A 22,699-nucleotide genomic window follows, 5' to 3' on the forward strand; every position below is an offset into this window, starting at 1 on the left:
CTTGGGACTGGCACTGTTATCTTCGTAATGGTTTCAACGCAACTTAATGGATTCCAAAGGAACTAGGGGAACATCGGGTTTTCCTAGGGTTTTCAATACGTACAGAATTGAAATGCATACATATTCAATGAATACATTTTTTTTTACAAGTATAGAAACAAACAAGCATACCTATGGATCTTCACAAACGTTTTCAAAAGCTTTTCTTTTCAGAAAATATCGGATTTTCTGGTGGTTTTTCAAGCAATACAAACATTCGATTTCAAACACTACTTATGAACTCACCAACATTTCATATGTTGACGTTTTTCAAAATACTTGTATTCTCAGGGAACCAGTGAATCAAGGGAAATCATACTCAGTGACGGTTGCAGTTTATTTTTGAATGAATTGAACAAATTAATTTTTGGGGAATGTAATGTTTAAACAATGTATGATATGTAAACACTACTGGTTGTACTATGTTGATGAATGGTGACGAATGTGGTTATGTTTCATATATATTCAATGTTATGGTATTCAATTGAGTCACGACAGCCCCCGGACGTTTCTGCCGTCTGGTTCGGGGGTGTGACACAATACTCTTTGAATTTCTTACAGAAGTATAGATTTTTTTTATGCGATGCTTCAATAAGTCTCTAAGTAGACTTCTTAAGCTTATACACTTTAATTGGATACCATATGTGTGTGTTTAGACCATTTCATAACTTTTAGATATATGTCTTGAAAGTTCAACCAATTCCTTGCCATTCCTTATAATTCAAAATATAAAGAGGGATGCCATAATCATATTATGAATGTAAGAATGCAATTAACACAACCAATACCCATATTGATCCTTATCAGATCTTTAAAATCTACTAGCGAAAGTGTTTCCTCATAACCATTTCGAAGAATCAGAGCGAAATCGTTACCACTTAGATCTTATGGAGCATACGTTCCCATCCACATGAATCCATCATTTTCTACCTATAATCATAAGACAAGGTTTAGGACAAAACCAAATTCAAATTTAGCATTCCTTCGTCGATCGAACTTCACTATTCCAAATTTCATGCACTCTGGTAGCACAAGGGCATACTAATGCTTGCATGTTGTTAGCAGTTCACCCATATTGATCAATGTACTTTCATTAACCAGTGCACTTTTTCTTTTGCAGTTAAATGAATACATAAAACTCATATGCATTGCCAAATCAGGTAGAAGTGCACAAAAATAAGAATGTGTCAATCAAACATGATATATTATCAACCTCAGGTCATGTGCTAGTGATAACTAAAAGATTTATTATCAGTTGACTCTTGAAACTCTCAAGATCAATACGACTCTCACTGACTTCTTGACATATGTGTTTTCTCTCAAGGAACATTCCTTGACGAGGTAAAACTAATATTCAAAAGTTTGTATGGATTCTCGACATGAAAACACTTCATAGAATCTGGGCCGGCTCAACCAGTTTGGGGGCTCTAAGCCACCAAAAATTTGGGGCCCTTTAACATTTAGTATACTTAATGTTATAAACCCTCCTCCTTTATCCGGACTTGGGACCGGCAATAATAAACTAAAAAGTTTACAAATGGCGGAGTTAATTTTTTTTATGTATATGTTTTTGTGAATATATTTTATGACATAAAGTTAATTTTTCTAGCTTTTTTAGATGCAAATTCTTTAATAAAATTTTCATAATCATTTTCTTTTACTAAATGTTTTTCAATTGACAAAATAGCTAATCCATTTAATCTTTCTTGTGACATTGTAGATCTTAAATAATTTTTTAATAGTTTTAATTTAGAAAAACTTCTTTCTGCAGAGGCAACGGTTACAGGAATAGTTAATATAATCCTATAGGCAACATATACATTTGGAAAAGAACTAAACCTTTTAATGTAATTAAGTATATTAATAATTGTATCACGTTCTAAATTTACAATATGTCTTAAAAGTTTTAGTTCATGAAATAAATCTAAACCATCAATATCTAAGCTATCATCATGCTTTAAAGATTTTTCAAGATTTAAACAATGTTCTTTTAAAGTATTTTCATCAAATGATTTTAATTTTTTTTTATACTAAATAGAAAACCAAAAATATTTTTGAACTCGTTAAATTGCTCAAATCTACTTTTAAGTGAAGTAATGGCTTTATCTACTACATATAAAAAGTAATCAGTTTTAAATAGCTGAACAGGAGTTCTAATAGTTTCATTAGCAACATTTTCATCATATCGTCTATTTGTTTGAATGATATGTTTTTCACGAAATTTAGGTTTTATGTTCATTTCTAAAGCCAATTCTTTTGCATAATCTAAAGCCTTTTCAAATCCGTTTTCTCTATATTCTTCAAAGAAACACAAAAGTCCATTTAGTTGATCTATAACATCATCGATACACATATTATTTGATTATAAACTTTTACTAACAGTGTTAAAAGCAAACAAAACATCATACAAAATAATCATTCCTAATAAAAATTCATAGTTTTGGAGTTCATATGTGGCTAAACATTTAGCTTCACTTTTAATTTTTGGATCTCCACAACTTTTGGATAATTGTAAAAGTTCTTTTCTTAATTGTAGTGCTTGAAATCTAATTGCTTTTACACTTTCTACCCTACTTTCCCAACGAGTTTGCGATAATGATTTAAGTGTTAAGTTTGATATATATATATATATATATATATATATATATATATATATATATATATATATATATATATATATATATATATATATATATATATATATATATATATATATTATGTTGTAATATTTTCCACCTTTGAGTTGATGAAGCAAATATCGAATATATACGTTGTATAACTCCAAAAAATTCACTAGTTTTATCACACGAATTAGCCATATCGCAAATTACTAAATTTAAACTATGACAACCACACGGAGTGTAGAATGCTCTAGGGTTAATATCTAATAATCGTTTCTATACACCTTGATGTTTTTCTTTCATATTTGATCCATTGTCATAACCTTGACCCCTAACATTATTTATATCTAGTCCTATATTTTTAATTTCATTAACTATAGCATCATATAAGCCTTTACTGGTTGTATTATCTACAATTAAAAATCCTAGAAAGTACTCCTTAACTTCAATTGGAGTTGTTGAAAGATCTAAACAGCGTAAGATAATTGATATTTGTTCCTTATGACTTGTATCGGGAGTACAATAAAGTATTATTGAAAAGTATTTAGCCTCTTTTACTTTTTTAATAAATTTACTTTTAACTTCTTCTCCTAATAAACTAATAAGTTCATTTTGCATATTGTGTCCAAGATAATGATCATGAATTTCATTGTCATTAATTCTCCTAATATGTTCTTGCATAATAAGATCAAATTCTACAATCATTTCAATTATAGTTAAAAAATTACCATTATTTTATTCATAAATCTTTTCATTTGTTCCATAAAATGCTAAATTATTTTTTCCTAAAGTTTTTACTACAACAATGATTCTTATTAACACATTTTTCCAATGTTTTTTTTCTTTATTTATTTGTTCTTGGATTTGCTTGTCAATTGTTTTATTATTTGCTAATCTAGTTTCTAAGTCAATCCATGACCTCATATTAAGAATGTGTCCGTTACTTGCTTCATGTCTTTTTTAATATACTAGAAATATTGTTCCAATCATTATTACCTTTATGTGCTAACGAACATGTAGATGTATTCACATTAAATAATTTACAACAAAAACAAAAAACTCTATCTACATATATGGAATAAACCAACCATGTTTGTTCATATTTTTCTCCATTTGGTATTTTTTGCATATAAAGAGATGTACTAAAGCTTCTTAAATGTTGATCTTTTGGAAATTTAAAATCATAAATCTTAATAGGACCTTTTTCTACGATTAAATCTCTTAAGTTAGTACTAATATTATTCCATCTACTTGGATCATATATGTTTAAAGGCGTGTTATCATCTTCATTATTAGTTTGTTCGTTATCAATTTCAATATTACTTTGTTCATTATCATTTTCACTATTAGTTTGTTCGTTATCAAATTCAATATTAGTTTGTTCGTTATTATTTTGACTATTAGTTTGTTCATTATCATTTTCAGTATTAGTTGGTTCATTATCGTTTTCAATATTAGTTGGTTCATTATCATTTTCAATATTACTTGGTTCATGATCATTATTATTAACATTAGCTTGTTCTTGTTCATTATCAACATTAGTTTGCTGTTGTTCATTATCAATGTTTTTGTTTATAGTTAAATATTTTAAAAACGACCCTTTTTGTTTATCTATAAAAGCTTCTTCTTGTATTTTTCGTTTCCTTTTTGAAGCACCAGATTCGTATTTTCTCTTTGACATGATTATTAATTATTTGATTAATAATAACTATAAGTTTATAAGATATAGATTAGGATTATACCGCTCCTGAAATAATGGAAAGCTCAAAAACGATGAAATATGTCAATCTGGAATCAGTGAACGATGGAATCAGCCAATCTGAAATCCGTGAACAATGGAATATTCCAATCTGGAATAAAAAATCAGAAAATTGAAAAGATTAAAATCTTTGATCATTCATGCCATTTGGATAAAACCAAAAACAATTAAAATACAAATCTAATGACATCAATTATATACAAATGTAATTGAAATCTTACATACAATTCCACATGATTCTGTCAATAAATAGGAACCAAACATTGTCCAATACTATCACATATTATGAAAAAAATAACCATTCATTAGATTGCAAATAAGGTTGATTTATTATGCAAAAAAACATTCATATGTAGTCTGCCAATGTCAAGTTGTCAACATTTCCTGACTGCAATCAATTTTAACAGAGATAATCCAAAAATCAAAACTGAAAAGTGATGATCCAAAAATCGAACCACAAACAGGCATAAAACCCAAATACCCAATGGTACCTAAATAACATTTAAAGTATTCATTTTGCAAAACATGATAAAATATTAAAATGTGATGTTTTACCTAAATAACATTTAAATTATTCATTTTGCAAAACAATTCTAATCAGTTATCGATGGCCCATTCTTGTAACTCATGAGAAGCCCTTGAAAGGTCACAATCAATGTAAAACAACATCTTCCAAACTCAATTGGAGACACGTATGGATGTGTGATACCGAGATGTTTAAGTTAATATTGTTTTGATCATTGTTTTGTCTCATGGTACCCGTCAACACAAAAAAGTGAAAAACACATACTAAGCAATGGCCATATACCCAAATTACAAAATCCGCTTCGTAATTAGATGATCAGAATTCAGAATTCAGAGATAATCCAAAAATCAAAACTGAAAATTGATGATGCATATTATCATGAGTCCCTGAGTCGATTGGAGAAGGTGAGAATTTAGAAGCAAGAAGCCAAGAAGAACTGAAGACATCAGCGATCGCTTGATTGCTTGAAGCCTTGAAGCCGTGAATCGATTGGAGAAGGGAGAAAAAGAAGGAATTTTAATCGTCGTGTGCCCGTGTGTAATGAGTCGATCTTGATTTCTTGAAGAATCGATATAACTTTTTTTTAGATACTCGGACATTGGATTGAAATTAAAGGGGGCCCCCTATCAATTGGGGTCCCTAAGCCCTATCTTAACACATAAAACAATAAGGCCGACCCTGCATAGAATATGTCTCAGTTTATCCTTTGTTTCTCGATTAACGAAAATATCACAACTTCAAATCTATATGTGCTAGAGTAAGAAAACATTTTTATTTCACATATTTCGAGATGTTTTCAACCTTCTTAGTTTGAAATGAGCTTCAAGATATGATTCATAGTTACTAGAGCATGGCTTGGAATGAAGTATAACTCATCTCTTGATCGAATTATTTCCAACAATATCTGATTCCTCTTCTTAGTCATACAATTGCACTAAGTTGTTCTTCGAGGATCATTGGTGATGTAAATCCATAATCACTAAGATGATCATAAAATACTCCCATCTGGTTTTAGATTAGAAAAACTTTTATCTTTGTTTCTAATAGATTCTTTTTATTTGTTCTAATACTCTTTAAATCTTTTTAAAATATCAAATAGTATAATCTTACCATTTATTTTTTTAAAGTAAAAATAATAATCCAAAAATTTAAAAGAAATTATCTTTAGAAAAAAAAAACCTTTGTCAAGAAAATAAAATTAAGTTTGTTAAAATTGTTATTCTTGTTGTATGATCATACGATCCCACCTTAATAAAATGATCATATCATACTTGTGTTGTTTTTGGGGAAAATTAGGGTATCATCGGAGGATTAGATCGTAAGATCATATGATTGATCGTAAAATCATTACTATTTTTTTGAAGTGTTTAATATTTTGTCTTGAACTAACTAAGTGCATATAATATGAACATAGAAAAACCTTTTGAATTTTTTTTATTATTAAATGATATATTGTACAAGTATTTTTCATGTTTTTGGTAAGGTCTTACAGCCCCAAATCGATCTGATGACCCCAAAACTATCTTGTGACCCTAAAATGATCTTCACATCAGAATTATGCAATACAAAAAATAATTTTATATAAGATCTCAATCTTGATAATCTTGAATCTTGAATGGTATCATTTTTCAGAAAATTATAAAAACAATTAGTTTTTAAAAGAAAATAAACTATTTTGATAATAGATAATCTCTGTTAAACAAAAAGAATACCATAAGATTAGATTAAGATAATAAAATTCCGTCAGAGAAATACAATAAGATATAATACAATAATAATTTGTATTTTTCTAAATAAAATTTCTAATTTTTTTTAACTTTTAAATTATTATTCGTTTATATTAAAAAATATAATAAGATAATATCATACGTCAAGGAAAATATAACAAGATAATAATTTGTGTCACATGAATAGATATTGCATTATATATATATATATATATATATATATATATATATATATATATATATATATATATATATATATATATATATATATTAAAAAAACAACCTTCAAAATTTGATAATATTTATGAAAAAACCCTCAAATTTTATCCTCAATCAGTTTAACGGATAAAAACTAAAATTCATAAATAATTACAAGTTTTTTTTGACCTTAATTGCTAATAAAAAGAATATTTTAATACTTAATCGAATATAAAGATTTATGAGATTTCCTTAAACGTTAATGTGATGTCAAATTGGGTTGGAGCAACCTTAATGTTATATTTAGGGTTTAATATATAGAAGAGATAAAAGGACCTTATACTTCACACTTAAGGTTTATTCCACAACATGTATCGGGCTTATATTGTTAAACTTCATAAATGGGAAATTGCATCTAAACTTAGAAAATATTGTATTCTTTTTATTTTTAACTTTTTATAACTTACTCTTAATTCTATATCTTTTGTCTACCATGAAACCTCGACCACTTTCTCAAGGGAGAGGCACCTTTCCAATACCACTGACCCTTCGGTTGAAAATATTGTATTCGACCCCTTCCCTGTAGAATACCTTTGATTAATGTACTACTAAGAGTTAATAAAAAACAATAACCCTTTGATTCCAGACATGCATATACAAGCACATGGGAAACAAAAGAGAATACTCTCCCAGTGTTGATTAAGCATGCTTACACCAAACAACAGATTCACATCATTGATTAAGCTTTCCAAGACGACAATGGAGGAGTATCGGCATCCTTATATGTTGCAATTCCAGCACCATATTTGTCCCCCTTCACTGAATCAGCTGAAGCAATAGCTTCAAGTTCAGCCATATCTTCTGGTGTTAGCTTCATAGATAAAGCTCCAATGTTCTGTTCAAGATTCTCAATCTTTGTAGTTCCTGGAATTGGCACCACATCGTTTCCCTGGTGGTGAACCCAAGCCAATGCTAGCTATGACGGGGTACATCCCTTCTTTGCTGCCATCTCATTCACCCTCTCATACATAATCTTGCTATGTTCAAGATTTTCAGCTTGTGAGGGAAGTGGTAGTCAGGCATGGAGTGCCAGTATCGGTGGTCTTGGACCGTAATGTATCATTCACCTCTAGATTTTGGAGGAAGTTTCATGAGGATTTAGGTACTCGGTTGCATTTCAGCGCTGCTTACCACCCAGACTGATGGTCAGAGCGAACGGACAGTCCAGATGCTCGAGGATATGCTTCGAGCATTCCTGTTAGACTTTGGATGGATTTGGGATACTTACCTTCCACTAGTAGAGTTCTCATACAACAACATTTATCATGCTAGTATTGATCGACCCTCGTTTGAGATGTTGTATGGTCGGAGGTGTAGGACTCAAGTTTGTAGGGGGCAGGTTGGCCAACGAGTCATGAGAAGCACCGAAGTGGTGCTTAAGACTACTGAGTTGATTTAGCAGGTGCATGATAGGTTGTGAGTCACGTAGAGTCATTAGAAATGCTATGTTGACCGATGACGTTCGGATATTGAGTTTCAGGTGGGGGATTTTTTGTTGTTGAAGGTATTACCCTGGAAGGGTGTCATATGCTTTCGAAAGAGGGGCAAGTTGGGACCCCAATTTATTGGTCCATTCAGGATCTCTGCCCGAGTTAGCAAGGTTGTGTATCGATTAGATCTCCCTAATGAGCTTAGTCTGCTCCATAACACCTTTCATGTGTCCCAGCTTCGGAAGGGTGTATCAGATGAGGCTGCAGTCATTTCATTGGATGATATTAAGGTGAATGGGAGCCTAAAATATGTTGAGAAACCCATTGCAGTTCCGGATTGAAAAACTAAGCTCTAATAAAGAGGTTTGTCTAGTGAACATGCAATGGTAGCACTTGAGAGGCTCCGAATGGACCTGGGAGCCGGAGGACGAGATGAGAAAGAATTACCCAGATTTATTTGCATATGCAGACTTCGATGACAAAGTCTAAATCAAGTGGGAGGGGGGAGTTGTAACATTCAAAATCCAAGTATTCCTTTTAACCCCTTTGAAGTATTTCAATTCTGGCTTTGAGGACCCTTCGTACGTTGGGCGTACATATGAGTACGCTTAGTGTACACGAGCGGATGCATTGAGTGACTTAGGCTCATATGCACGAAGTACAAGCTTGTACGCAGGGCGTACGAGGCCGAGGGCTAAAACCCTAATAGTCGGACTTGTGACCTATTTGAACGTTCTTAAGTCATTTGGACATCACCCTAACCAGCCTCCATTACTCTCAAACGTCCCTAAAACCCTAAAACCTTTGTGTGTGCCTCTTAAGCTTGTAAGTGCCTCAAATACCTCTTTTTTGGTGATCTAGCATGGAGCAGGAAGTGGAAGCAAGCCTTGTTCGTGGGAAAAGCTTTTGGATCTTGCATTTGGTCCATCTTGGGAAGCTTGTGGAGGTAAAAAGCTTTCACCTTGCTCTTGTTTATGATTAGTTGAGTTAGGGTTTGGTTTTGAGTCCTTTCTTGGTCCATGAATCTTCTTTTGTGAGTTTGGACAACTCCAGAGGTTAGGAGTGTTAGATCTAGGTCCCCTTGTCTGGTTTGAAGCATAAAAATGATAGCTTGATGGTTTTGGTGACTTCTTGTATGAGCTTAAGAGTTTAAAATGAGATTTAATGGATTAAATAAGGTATTGGGTTCTCTCATGGCATGCAATGGCATAAAGTTTCCAACTTTATGCCCTAGGACCTTAAAAACGACCCAGATCTGGATTTGGAACATGAAGTCTTTGTGTATTAAGAACTTAATGGATGATGTGATTTACCCGTCTGTACGTTTGGCGTACTGACCTGTACGTTGTGCGTACGGCCGAGGAACCCAATACGCTAAATGTACATTTGAGGTAGGCTGTACGTATGCTCTTCTGAAGGTGTTAGGCTTTCGGTGGGATTTTAGGCCAATTGAACTCCACATAGCCTTGTGCGTAGACTGATTGGAGTAGTTGGGTCTTGGGAAATAGTTATGGGTTATTGATGTCATGTTTGGGCCTTATTGGTACATATGGCCCATTATAGTTTTAGACTTTGATCTTAGGCTCATTAGTGAAGGAATGATTTTTGGGCTATCATTGAGGGGCTTGGACTTAGGATTTTGGACTCTTTGACTAGGTTGAGTTATAATCCTAATTAGGGTTATTTGTATATTTTTTTAGTGTGAGATTTTGGACTGGTAGTCGAGCAACTATTGTTTCTAGCAGATTGAGGTGAGTTTTGTCACTATACCAATGTATCGACGGCACCAATGGCGACCCATTATTTAATATGAGATTTCTATAGTTGAATATACATTGGTTTTTTATTTGGTATGTATTGAATTACGTGAAGACCATGGGGGAGCCCATGGCACTTGGCAAGACCATGAGGGGGAGCCCATGGCTCTTAGATGTAAGACCATGGGTGTAGCCCATGACATTCCAGTTGAAGACCATTGAGGGATTGCATGGCAAACTTACGTGTATATGTGCATGACATTATGTGGTTATATGTTTTGTATATTTTGGGAAACTCACTAAGCGTGTTCTTACAGTTTTTTTTGGTGTTTCAGGTACTTCTGGTTCTAAGGGAAAGGGTCTGGCTTGACGACACAACATGCACTCTCCAGTATTTCCGCACTTATTCTTTTAGATACTCTAATCTTTTGGAAAATGAAATTATGTAATGGGATTTTGTAAAAAAAAATATGGTTGAATTTCTAATTATCAAAATGAAATATTTTTATGAATTTTTGGGCTGTTACATTGGTTTAAACTTAGAGTGTTCTTGATAATTGTTTAACAACTTTAGTCATACAAAATTCTAGTCCATTTTTCTCACTATACTATGAGATTTGAAAAATTAGAAAAAGTGAATATTATAGCATATATAATCGATCCTATATCCGAAGCATATGAGACTCGATTCATTATGTCTCACATAAGGATTTGATATTTGTTCAGTCTCTTGCTATAATATTTTCATATATTGAATTTCTTATGTTGAACCATTTCAACATGATATATATATATATATATATATATATATATATATATATATATATATATATATATATATGACTAAGTTCTATTAAACTATATGATATAAACCTTTAGAATCGAAACAAAGTATGAGTGACCTCCTCCATAAGTGTACTATAGCGAAACAATTCCCAAACTTTGCAATTTGCAAATTGAAAACTTTGTTCCTTACAAATTGTATTGTCAACATGCAATACTAGTATAACAATAATGCTCCCACTAGCTTTGACATGTACCTAGAAATCAACTATACTTCTACAAATCATACTCTTTAAATGTCTTACAAAAGTACAGATTTCTGTTATGCGATGCTTCGATAAGTCTCCAAGTAAACTTCTTAAGCTTATACACTTTAATTGGATACCATATGTGTGTGTTTAGACCATTTCATAACTTTTAGATATATTTCTTGAAAGTTCAACCAATTCCTTTCCATTTCTTACAATTCGAAATATAAAAAGGGATGCCATAATCATATTATGAATCTAAGAATGTAATTAACACAACCAATACCCATATCGATCCTTATCAGATCTTTAAAATCTACCAGCGAAAGTGTTTCCTCATAACCATTTCCAAGAATTAGAGCGAAATCTTTACCACTTAGATCTTATGGAGCATACGTTCCCATCCATGTGATTCCATCATTTTCTAACTATAATCATAAGACAAGGTTTAGGACAAAACCAAATTCAAATTTAGCATTCCTTCGTCGATTGAACTTTACTATTCCGAATTTCATACCCTCTGGTAGCACAAGGGCCTACCAATGCTTGCATGTTGTTAGCAGTTCACCCATATTGATCAATGTACTTTCACTAACCAACACGCTTTTTCTTTTACAGTTAAATGAAAATATAAAACTTATATGCATTGCCAAATCAGCTAGAAGTGCACAGAAATAAGAATGTGTCAATCAAACATGATATGTTATCAACCTCAGGTCACGTGCTAGTCATAACTAAAGGGTTTATTATCGGTTGACTCTTGAAACTCTCAAGATCAATACGACTCTCACTGACTTCTTGACATATGAGTTTTCTCTCAAGGAACATTCCTTGATGAGGTAAAACTAATATTCAAAAGTTCGTATGGATTCTCGACAAGAAAGCACTTCATAGAATAGGTCTCAGTTTATATTTTGTTTCACGATTAACGAAAACATCACAACTTCCATTCTATATGTGCTAGAGTAAGAAAACATTTTTACTCCACATATTTTGAGGTGTTTTCAACCTTATTAGTTTGAAATGAGCTTCAAGATATGATTCATAGTTACTAGGGCATGGCTTGGAATGAAGTATGACTCATCTCTTGATCGAATTATTTCCAACAATATCTGATTCCTCTTCTTAGTCATACAATTGCACTAAGTTGTTCTTCGAGGATCAATGGTGATATAAATCCATAATCACTAAGATGATCATAAAATACTCCCATTCCTTTTAGATTGGAAAAACTTTTATCTCTATGCCTATTAGATTCTTCTTATTTGTTCTAATACTATTTGAATCTTTTTAAAATATCAGATAGTATAATCTTACCATTTATTTTTTAAAGTAAAAATAATAATCCAAAATTTTAAAAGAAATTATCTTTAGAAAAAAAAAAACCTTTGTCAAGCAAATAAAATTAAGTTTGTTAAAATTGTTATTCTTGTTGTATGATCATACGATCCCACCTTAATAAAATGATCATGATTGTACTTGCGTTGTTTTTGGGCAAAATCAGGGTATCATTGGAGGATCAGATCGTAAGATCATATGATTCATCGTAAAATCATTACTATTTTTTTGAAGTGTGTAATATTTTGTCTTGGACTAACTAAGTGCATAGAATATGAGCCTAGAAAAACCTTTTGAATATTTATTATTATTAAATGATATATTATACATGTATTTTTCATGTTTTGGTAGGGTCTTATGACCCTAGATTGATCTGATGACCCCAAAACTATCTTATAACCCCGAAATGATCTTAATATCAGAATTATGCAATACTAAAAAGTAATCTTATATAACATCTCAATCTTGACAAACTTAAATCTTGAATGATATCATTTTTCAGAAAATTGTAAAAAACAATTAGTTTTTATAAGAAAATAAACTATTTTGATAATAGATATTCTCTGATAGACAAAAAGAATGCCATAAGATTATATTAAGATAATACAATTCCGTCAAAGAAATACAATAAGATATAATAGAATAATAATTTGTATTTTTCTAAATAAAATTTCTATTTTTTTTTTAACTTTTAAATTATTATTCGTTTATTTAAAAAAATATTATAAGATAATATCATATGTTAAACAGGAAACTATAACAAGATAATAATTTGTGTCACATGAAAAGATATTGCATTAAGATTATAATAAGATAATAAAATTAAATTTTAAAAAGCAATATATATATATATATATATATATATATATATATATATATATATATATATATATATATATATATATATATATATATATATATATATATATATATATATAAAAGAGTGAATATACCTAAAATTCATAAATATCTACAAGTTTTTTTGACCTTAATTGCTAATAAAAAGAATATTAATACTTAATCGAATATAAAGATTTATGAGATTTCCTTAAACGTTAATGTGATGTCAAATTGGGTTGGAGCAAACTTAATGTTATATTTAGTGTTTAATATATAGAAGAGATAAATGGACCTTATACTTAGGTTTATTCCACATGTATCGGGCTTATATAGTTAAACTTCATAAATGGGAAATTGCATCTAAACTTAGAAAATATTGTATTCTTCTTATTTTTAACTTTTTATAACTTACTCTTAATTCTATATCTTTTGTCTACCATGAAACCTAGACCACCTTTGGTTGAAAATATTGTATTCGACCCCTTCCCTGTACAATACCTTGATTAACGTACTACTAAGACTTAATAAAAAAACAATAACCTTTTTATTCCAGACATGCATATACAAGCACATGGGAAACAAAAGTGAGTACTCTCCCAGTATTGATTAAGCATGCTTACACCAAACAACAGATTCACATCATTGATTAAGCTTTCCAAGATGACAATGGAGGAGTATCGGCATCCTTATATGTTGCAATTCCAGCACCATATCTGTCCCCCTTCACTGAATCAGCTGAAGCAATAGCTTCAAGTTCAGCCATGTCTTCTGGTGTTAACTTCACAGATAAAGCTCCAATGTTCTGTTCAAGATTCTCAATCTTTGTAGTTCCTGGAATTGGCACCACATCATTCCCCTGGTGGTGAACCCAAGCCAATGCTAGCTGTGACGGGGTACATCCCTTCTTTGCTGCCATCTCATTCACCCTCTCATACATGATCTTGTTATGTTCAAGATTTTCAGCTTGGAACCTCGGCATATACTACAAAAAAATAAAAACAAAACATCATATAACGGCCTCTTCAGTGGTAAATTTGAAGTTAAAATTATTGAATTGGAAAGGAGTATAGGGTAACCAACATACCCTACGGAAGTCACCATCTTCCAACTTCTCGAGCATCTTTGGACCAGAGGAGAAAAAACCCTTTCCCAAAGGACTGTATGCAACAATCCCAATCCCAAGTTCTCTGCAAGTAGGAATGATATCTTCTTCAACATCTCTTGTCCACAAGGACCATTCTAGTTGTATGGCTGTTATTGGGTGCACAGCATGAGCTCTTCTAATGGTTGATGCTGAAGCCTCTGATAATCCAACGTATTTAATCTTTCCTTCTTCCACCAGCTCCTTTATTGCTCCCATCTAAGAAAAATATAAAGATTTGAGGAGATGAATATGAATGGATGATGGATTTAACGACTGAAACAGAAGGATAGTGTGAAGAGGAGGAAACCAACTGTGATTTCGATAGGCACGCGATTGTCAATTCTGTGTACATAATACAGATCAATGCAGTCGACACCGAGTCTCTTCAAGCTAGCTTCACAAGCATACTTTACATATGCCGGATCTCCGCAGACCTCCATCGCATCACTATCGTATTTGATCCCAAATTTGGTTGCGAGCTCCACTTTCTCCCTCAGCCCTCCCTTCAAAGCCTGCGCTTAAAGAAAAAGATTGCTTTATATGAACCACACAAGATCGAACCTATAGTTGCAGTACCATAAACCGAAAGATTAGAAGAAAGTTACCTTGCCGATAAGGATCTCGTTGGTTTGAGGGCCGTAGATGTCGGAGGTGTCGAGAAAGGTAACGCCGGCGTTAATGGCGTGCTGGATGAGCTTGATCATGTCAGGTTCTGGTTTGGGGGTTCCATAGAAAGCTGACATGCCCATACAACCCAAACCAAGAGCCGATACCTCTAAACCCTGTGAACCCAGTTTGACTTTTCGAACTCCTGTCATTTTCGAGCTTTGATCTTGTTCTACAGAGTGATTGATGAAAGCAACCCTCGCAGATCTCATATAGGGACTGAGAAGGTGGTAGTTGGTAGGATCTCCATGGCGAGGAAATTCAGGACATGTAAAGTAGCGAAGTAATATATTTTTAATTTTAAAATTAAAGAAGAACAGTATATAATATATAATTATAAACTATCAATGCATTTAACGTTTTAGGTTAACTAAATGTTGATGTTCTTCCCGAAAAGATAAAAAAAAAAAATATAGAGATTGCTTTGATGTCGATGCGCATGCATATGGTGACTTTATAACCTATACGACGACTTTCACAAGTGAGTAGAACGGATGGATGGACAGATGGTGGAAGATTCTCGATGAAAATAGAGCTTTGATCTTTCATTGTGGAAGCATCGTTTCGTCCTTATTAAGTTCTTTTTTTTAAGGTAATAACATTAAAGTCATTCATTTTATATGTAAATTGGTCTTTTGCAATGCGTTATTTTTTATTTTAAATTAAACACTGTGTTTCTATATTGTAATAATTTTGACTATTTGACCGTTCAATCTGATCGCTTCTGACTACTTGATCGGTCAATCTGGTTGCTTGCTGACGTTACATGGCTGAATGACATTTTATATCAAAATTGAAAAAAAATATTACATAAAAAAAATTAAGTTTTCATTTTCTTTGACAAAAAGTTTTAATTTTTTTTTTTATTTTTAATTTTGACATTTTATTTTTTTTGATTTGAATCTAATTTCAATTTTTTCTAATTTTATTCAATGTTGGCCATATTACATTTCAAACTCTATAAATACTTTTTACCGTTGAAACCATATAAATATTTTTTTCTTTTAAAAACTATATTTTTTTATATAAATACAAGGTTTTTACAATATTATATATGATATCCTTTTTATTAAATACCATTACAAATTAAATGACATAATTTGTGCCACTTTACAACTTTTAGTGACAATTTAATGCTACTATAAAAATTATTAGATTTAGTGGCATTAACCATTTTATGACACTAATTGTTATATTTTTAATAGCATAATAAGTAAAAAGTACCAAAAAATGTATTATACTTTATTTTGTTATGTTTAATTTAAATTTTCAATAAAAATTTTGATTATACTAATTATACCAATTTCTATACCCCCCCCCCCCCCCCCCCCCCCCCTTTCCATATTTCATTGTCAAAAGGAACACGAAACTAATCTATAAAAAATTAGAAATCCCGCTCATTCCCTTCCAAAGTTCATCGATTCAGAGAGTTTTTGATAGAATCGCACATTTTTACTTCGTCTGTGGTTCACGACTTGTCCTAATTTCCCCTGCTATTTTTTCCTATCTCGTTTGGCCTCCTCCTTATTAGTGGTAAGTATCTATTCTCCTTTTTGTTCTATTTAATTCAAACAACAATTTTTGAGCCTCGTCTCTACCGCAAGTACATCTCGTTTTTTCTTCCACGTTTCAAGCACTTCTCTCTGCATCGTTAACTTCCTCTAAAGTCTCCAAGATTTTATTTATGTCTTTCTTAATTTCAATGATTTTGTATTTTATTCTAACTTTGATTTCATTTACTTAATTATATGATATTTTATTACAGTTTTGGCAAAACGTAAATAAAAAGAACTTTAAGTTCTGGCTCAAATGGCAATAAAAGATCGAGTCCAAATAAAATAAAATTTGCATAAGAGAATTGGTTCGGAGAGCCTCTTCCATTATAATACCGACTTTAGCCATTAAGAATTAAGAAGGAAGTGATCAAGATGATCGACAGAAGGATTACAGTCTTCGTTAGAGCTAAACGACTAGCAACCATAATTGTTACTTACCATGATGTGGTTGTACCACTTTAGAACATGAAGGAAGGTGACTTTTATGTTAAATAGTTGACTCATAGGGACAAGAGTCTATTTTATTATAAATCCTTTATGTCATACAGTTAGAGGTCATTACAAATTGACCGTTCAGTTAGTTGTTGTAGCATGGTCATTTGTCAAACTCCCAGAAGGAAGAATGAAACTATTAGTATGAGAATGATAAGATAGAAGAGAGATGTCGTAGTTGTTAGTTCTTTAGGAACCATTTGTAGCAAAACTTATTAGAATAGGTGGTGACAGGTTTTGTTTATATTAACAGAATGTCAACTACGCACCACGAAGCAGAGGACCCTAAGATTGTGTCAGACAAGGCATCACTACACGATTGGATTGTTGTTGAAGTTTTACATACCTTACTAGAAGAATTAACTAGTGTCGTGGGATGGATCACTGACAGGTTGGTCTTCAGGTTCAAGGAACAAATCACGACCATTCAAACTGTTAATTAAGTTGTTAGGACCACCCATGAAGAAGAGATTGGTCTAGGAACTAAACTAGGAAAGAGAAAATAGGAGCAAGACCCAACTTGGCCAACAATAACCAAGAAGCTTGATGGTACTATGCCAAACACTAGAACGAACTGGTTGCACACAGTTAGCAATAAGAATGATTCAAACCCCAACACTTGTGGTTCCCCAGGAAGAGGAAGAAGTTCTACATATGGTGGAAAATGAACCCACATCCAATAAGGGAGTGGTGATGTATCCCATCAAAAAGAATAAGTGACACCAGTAGAAATGTTTGATAGTATGTTGTTATGTCTATTTTTCCGTACATATGTTAATATGTAACACAATAATCACCGTTATTGCTTGTAAAATGTTATTACAATAATATCCTCACTCGTATGCATTAGTACATTACTAGGCAACGTTGTGTCTATGACGACCTTATCCTGTTTTGGTCGTGCCATGCAAGAAAACCACTTACAGTGGGCACGATCAGTAATGCTACGATGAGAATGTCGAAAGTCATTGGAGATGACAACCACAAGTTTCTTCAAAGTCAAAGGGAAACACAGATGACATAGGCTGCACTAGCTTAAGTTACAAGTAGTAGCAGATGATGGGTCGAACCAATATCGAGGGGGGGGGGGGACAAACCCTTAAGAAGAAATTACGAAGGGAAGTTCAACTTTCAATTTTGACATAAAGGCCTAGGAGAGTAGCAACACGAGTAGGAGGAGACAATTAGTTTTGTTTTTGGTTAATAAAAGAATGAAGTATCCTATTAGATTACCCATATGCTATGAGTTTCTTGCTTCTTAAAGAAAGGTTGGTCTTTCCTCCAAAGTGACTAATAGGATTTAGGAACTAGCAAAATTCCCAAGTGCGGATCAGATAGCCAAGAGAACCATCTATGTCCATTCCATCACAAATGAAGAATATATTCTCGCAGTAAAGGTTCACGAATTCAATAGGCGGTGGAGTTTTGCATACAGAGCGTCGAGTACTCAAGACACACACCAGACCTAGAGTGTTGATTTCAAATATAGTAAGAATTTACTCAACCCATTTCAAAGGATTATATTAGTAGGGTCAACGTCATGGGATAAAGTGTTTTCATAAGTAAAACTACAGATCCATAGGAGGAGACCATTTAAAAAGGACAATGCCCATTAAGCAAATGGTAATACTTCAATGTTATATTAGGATTCAGGGTAGAGTACGTGTTTAGTTTAGTTATTCCTTTTGTCAATAAGCATACGAATCAATATAAAACTAGGATAAAATTTTAACATTTATAAGTTGACATAGGACAACATTTAGACTTTAGCATATATACAATGTGGATTAAGGACCTCTAAATAATTGTAGCCTCAAACATTTAAAAAGAAAAGATCTATTGTGATAAGTAAGATATCAATAAAGGAGGGTGATTAAGTTCCTTTAGGAAAGTCAGATAATGGTTGTGATTCTTTACAACCATCGAAATATTGATCATGAGTCTTCAAGCCCGAGGGGGGGATGACGACAATAGTGATCTGCTATTGAAATCCTAGTAGTTGTATAAGTATACGAACGTACCATGAACGAATTGCTCGAACACTAGTTATACCATTGATATATGTAATGTAGTTAGATCCTTGTAAGAGGGCTATTAGGCGACCTAATGTTCATTATAATCTAGTAGGTTAAAAGATAAGTAAGCCATAAAATAAATTTGTCACCAATAGTAGAGTATTGGTTCCAGTGTTGTCAAGCTAGTAAACCCATTATAGTAGTTTTGGTTAAAATTTAGGATGTTAGAACACCATAACTAGGTTGAAATACCATTTGTAATCTAGATTCGTGTGCCTTTTAGAGGCATATTTCGAGAAGTGGATTTTGTTAGGATATCGTAGATAAATTTTCATAATTAATCAAGTTGACTGTGTGGACATTTTACTTCTGAAGGTGGTCATCAATCGTAGTCCAAACCGAAAAATTCTTGTTTTTGGAAGACTTCACAATGATTCTAGGAGTACGTGTTTGGTAGAATATGAAGTTCTACGACTGATTAAGTATGAAGGGGCGAATTTGATGCAACAACGTCTGCTAGATATTAGGTTGATCCTGTGAAGACCCAATAGGATAGTGTAGGCTTTTTCCTAAAGTGTGTTAAGAGTAGGATTTCGGGGACAAAATTTCTATAAGTGGGGGAGAGTTGTAACACCCTATTTTCGTTTTATAGTATAAATGGTCAGTCATGTAAGTAGACGTCTTTGATAAAAGACTATCTAGGATAAATAGTCTTGACAAAACTAATAGTAATCACAAAAATGAGAGAATTCGTAGAGAAAACGTCTGAATCTGACTTTATAAGAGGAAGTTATGATTTTTAGAAGTTTCAGCATAGCAGTGTACGACATAGAAATTGAATAGAGATCGAAGAAGTGTTAGGAAAAAATCTAAATGATAGTTGAAGATCTCATCCATATGATTCTGTTGACATAAAGACAATCGAGAACGGAATTCATTTTAGAATTTTTATACGAGCTTTAACAGTCTAAGCTTGTTAAAAATATAACTTTAAAAATAAATTCAAAATTAGCCTATTGTAACACCCCGACTCCCAAGTACAAGTTTAAAAGCCTTATTTACATATTAATGGGCCTACTCAACGAGTTGCTTGCCCCCAACTCTTCATGTAGAGGTGGGTTAGCCCGCGTGGATCAATGGATCTACTCGACAAGTCGGAGGACCCGGACTCGACGAGTAGGAGATGGGAGATGAAACCCTAATTTTAAGGGTTTGCACACCATTTAAAGGACCTTAACTCCCTTCCTCCAGTCCTTTAACACTCTCTTGACGGCCAGAAGAAACCCTAATCGATATTATCTTGTTCTTGAGTGTTTGTGAGGTCTAAGGAGTGATTTTGGTGCATTTTGTGAAGAAGGTGTGAAGTATAAGAAGCTTAGAGCAAAAAGGAGCTTGAAAATCTAACTCTGCTTCATCTTGGCATCGTTTTGGAGGTAACAAGTCGTTACCTTAGCTTATCTTTAGCTAAATCTCTTCATGTTTGGGTTTAGGGCCATCTTTATCTCATTTGGAAGTCATTTCGAGTATTGGGACAATATCTGAAGTTGTAATTTCAGATTTGGACTCCTATTGGTCCCTATAGCTATAAAGTTATGAGATTTGGCAAGCTTGGGCCTTTCCTTTTGAGTTAATCTTTCCCTTAGTCTAGTTTTGGCATTTAGGATCATGCATGCACATAAAGTTTGCAACTTTATGTGAAAACCATGCCCTAGGAGATTGGATCTACAATATGGAGCTTTAGGGTGGCTTAAAACATATGTATGAGTGATGGACTACATGAACTTGATGAGTCTCTTAGTCGACTCGGTGCGTCGGATGAAGGTTGCTCGTATTTGATTCTGCTTGAACTCGGCGAGTTAATGAGTGGACTCGACGAGTAAGTTAGGGTTTTCCCCGACATCTGGACACGTATGGACTTGACGAGTTGGTTGGAAACTCAATGAGTCAATTAGGGTTTTGGGTGACTTCTGAGTTCTTAAGGAACTTGACGAGTTGCTAGCTGCACTCGACGAGTCGAATCAACATGGACGGTTGACTTTGACCATTGACTTTGACTTTGACCAAGGGTTGACCAATTAACTTCTAGGGGTATTTTGGTAATTCGGGAACTTATGGAATTAGATCATTGGTGGATATAGGGGTTGGTGTTGGAGCTGTGTTTGGAGGAGATTGATACTATCATTCAGAGGTACTTGAGAGGTAAGTTGTTCTCACTATACTAACAGGGTCGAAGGCACCAATGCCGACCCTTTTTGGGTTTGTACTCAGGTTTATTGCATGATATGCTTTATGATTTGTATCCTAGTTATAGGATGGTTACTATGTTAGTATCCGTTAGATCAGTATCCTGGTTGTAGGATGGTTGCTATGCTAAAGATCGGTTAGATCGGTATCCTGGTTATAGGATGGTTGCTATGGTAGAGATCGGTTAGATCAATATCCTGGCTATAAGATGGTTGCTATGTTAGAGATCGGTAAGATTGATATCCTGGTTATAGGATGGTTACCATGATTAGGGATATGTTAGATCTATATGACTATTTGTTTATATGTGTGCACATGTTTGTTGGTTTGGGGGATTAGGTTGAGGCAGGTCCAGCTTTGTGCTGTAGACCAAGATACCCAGGGCGGACCGGATAGACTACAGACCCGGGAGGGCATATAGTCAAGCCAAAGGCCCGGCGAGAGGCCCAGATATGCTGAAGGCCTTAAGAGGTGGTCCAGACGTGCCGAAGGCTTAGAGAGCGGTGCAGATAAACTGATGGCCTGTGACGCGGTCCATTTAGACTGATGGCTCATATGCATGTTGTATTTGTTTATATGATATGGTTATATCTATATGGTGTTGGTATTTTGGGGGAAATCACTAAGCTTCGGGCATACAATTTCAATTTTGGTTTCAGGTACCTTGGATGACCGCGGGAAGGCGAAGGCGTGATCGTACAGCTCCTTACATTTTATGACTTTGTTTATGGGATACTCTGATGTAGAACTATTTTGAAAACAAATTTGTAATAAATGATGGTTTCTAAATGTTTTAAGAAGTTTTAAATTAGCCTGATTTTTATGGATGTTACAAGTTGGTATCAAAGCCTTGGTTTGAGTGAATTGGAGGAAAAACTTGTGTGTCTCCAGTCTCAAACTGAGGACAAGATTATTAAAACGATTTTCTTTAAATGTTTTCAAAATAATAAAGGAGGATGTAAGTGTATGATCAGTCGGAGCTCACGGATAGACCCCAAAACACCTTACGGATTATTTGATTTATGTTATATGTTAGAACATCATGCTATTACTAGGCTAGGGATCTTCAAGAATTGCATGGTAGAATTCCCTGATTATATGATGTCTAATAGCCTAGGGTTTTTCAATATATGAAATTGACATAATTACTGTAGTTGCTTAGTGTATGCATCACGGTCATACATAATTAAGATCTTATAGCCTGAGAATGTTTGGTTTGGCCTTATTTCATGTTCTTGTTTAATGAAGGGCTTAGG

The 22,699-nt window shown here is 33.2% G+C and overlaps 1 protein-coding gene across 1 annotated transcript; it reads right to left on the minus strand.

Moving 5' to 3' along the window:
- Positions 1–13,851: 13,851 nt before the first annotated feature.
- On the minus strand, positions 13,852–15,400 carry LOC111887761 (probable aldo-keto reductase 4). Its single transcript, XM_023883921.3, has 4 exons — positions 15,076–15,400; positions 14,782–14,982; positions 14,411–14,686; positions 13,852–14,308 (listed from the first exon to the last, which is right to left on the minus strand). Exons 1-4 carry the CDS (start codon positions 15,346–15,348, stop codon positions 13,973–13,975), a joined length of 1,086 nt encoding a protein of 361 aa, XP_023739689.1. The 5' UTR covers positions 15,349–15,400; the 3' UTR covers positions 13,852–13,972.
- Positions 15,401–22,699: the final 7,299 nt, after the last annotated feature.

The sequence above is a fragment of the Lactuca sativa genome, chromosome 2 (genome assembly GCF_002870075.4).
Source record: "Lactuca sativa cultivar Salinas chromosome 2, Lsat_Salinas_v11, whole genome shotgun sequence".
Taxonomy (NCBI): domain Eukaryota; kingdom Viridiplantae; phylum Streptophyta; class Magnoliopsida; order Asterales; family Asteraceae; genus Lactuca; species Lactuca sativa.

Excerpts from the sequence above, each read along its gene's own strand:
- LOC111887761 (XM_023883921.3), bottom strand. The coding sequence starts at position 15,348 with ATGAGATCTGCGAGGGTTGCTTTCATCAATCACTCTGTAGAACAAGAT. Across the intron at positions 14,983-15,075 it reads ACGAGATCCTTATCGGCAAG|GCTTTGAAGGGAGGGCTGAG; the intron begins GTAACTTTCTTC and ends CTTTAAGCGCAG. Across the intron at positions 14,687-14,781 it reads GCGTGCCTATCGAAATCACA|ATGGGAGCAATAAAGGAGCT; the intron begins GTTGGTTTCCTC and ends TATTTTTCTTAG.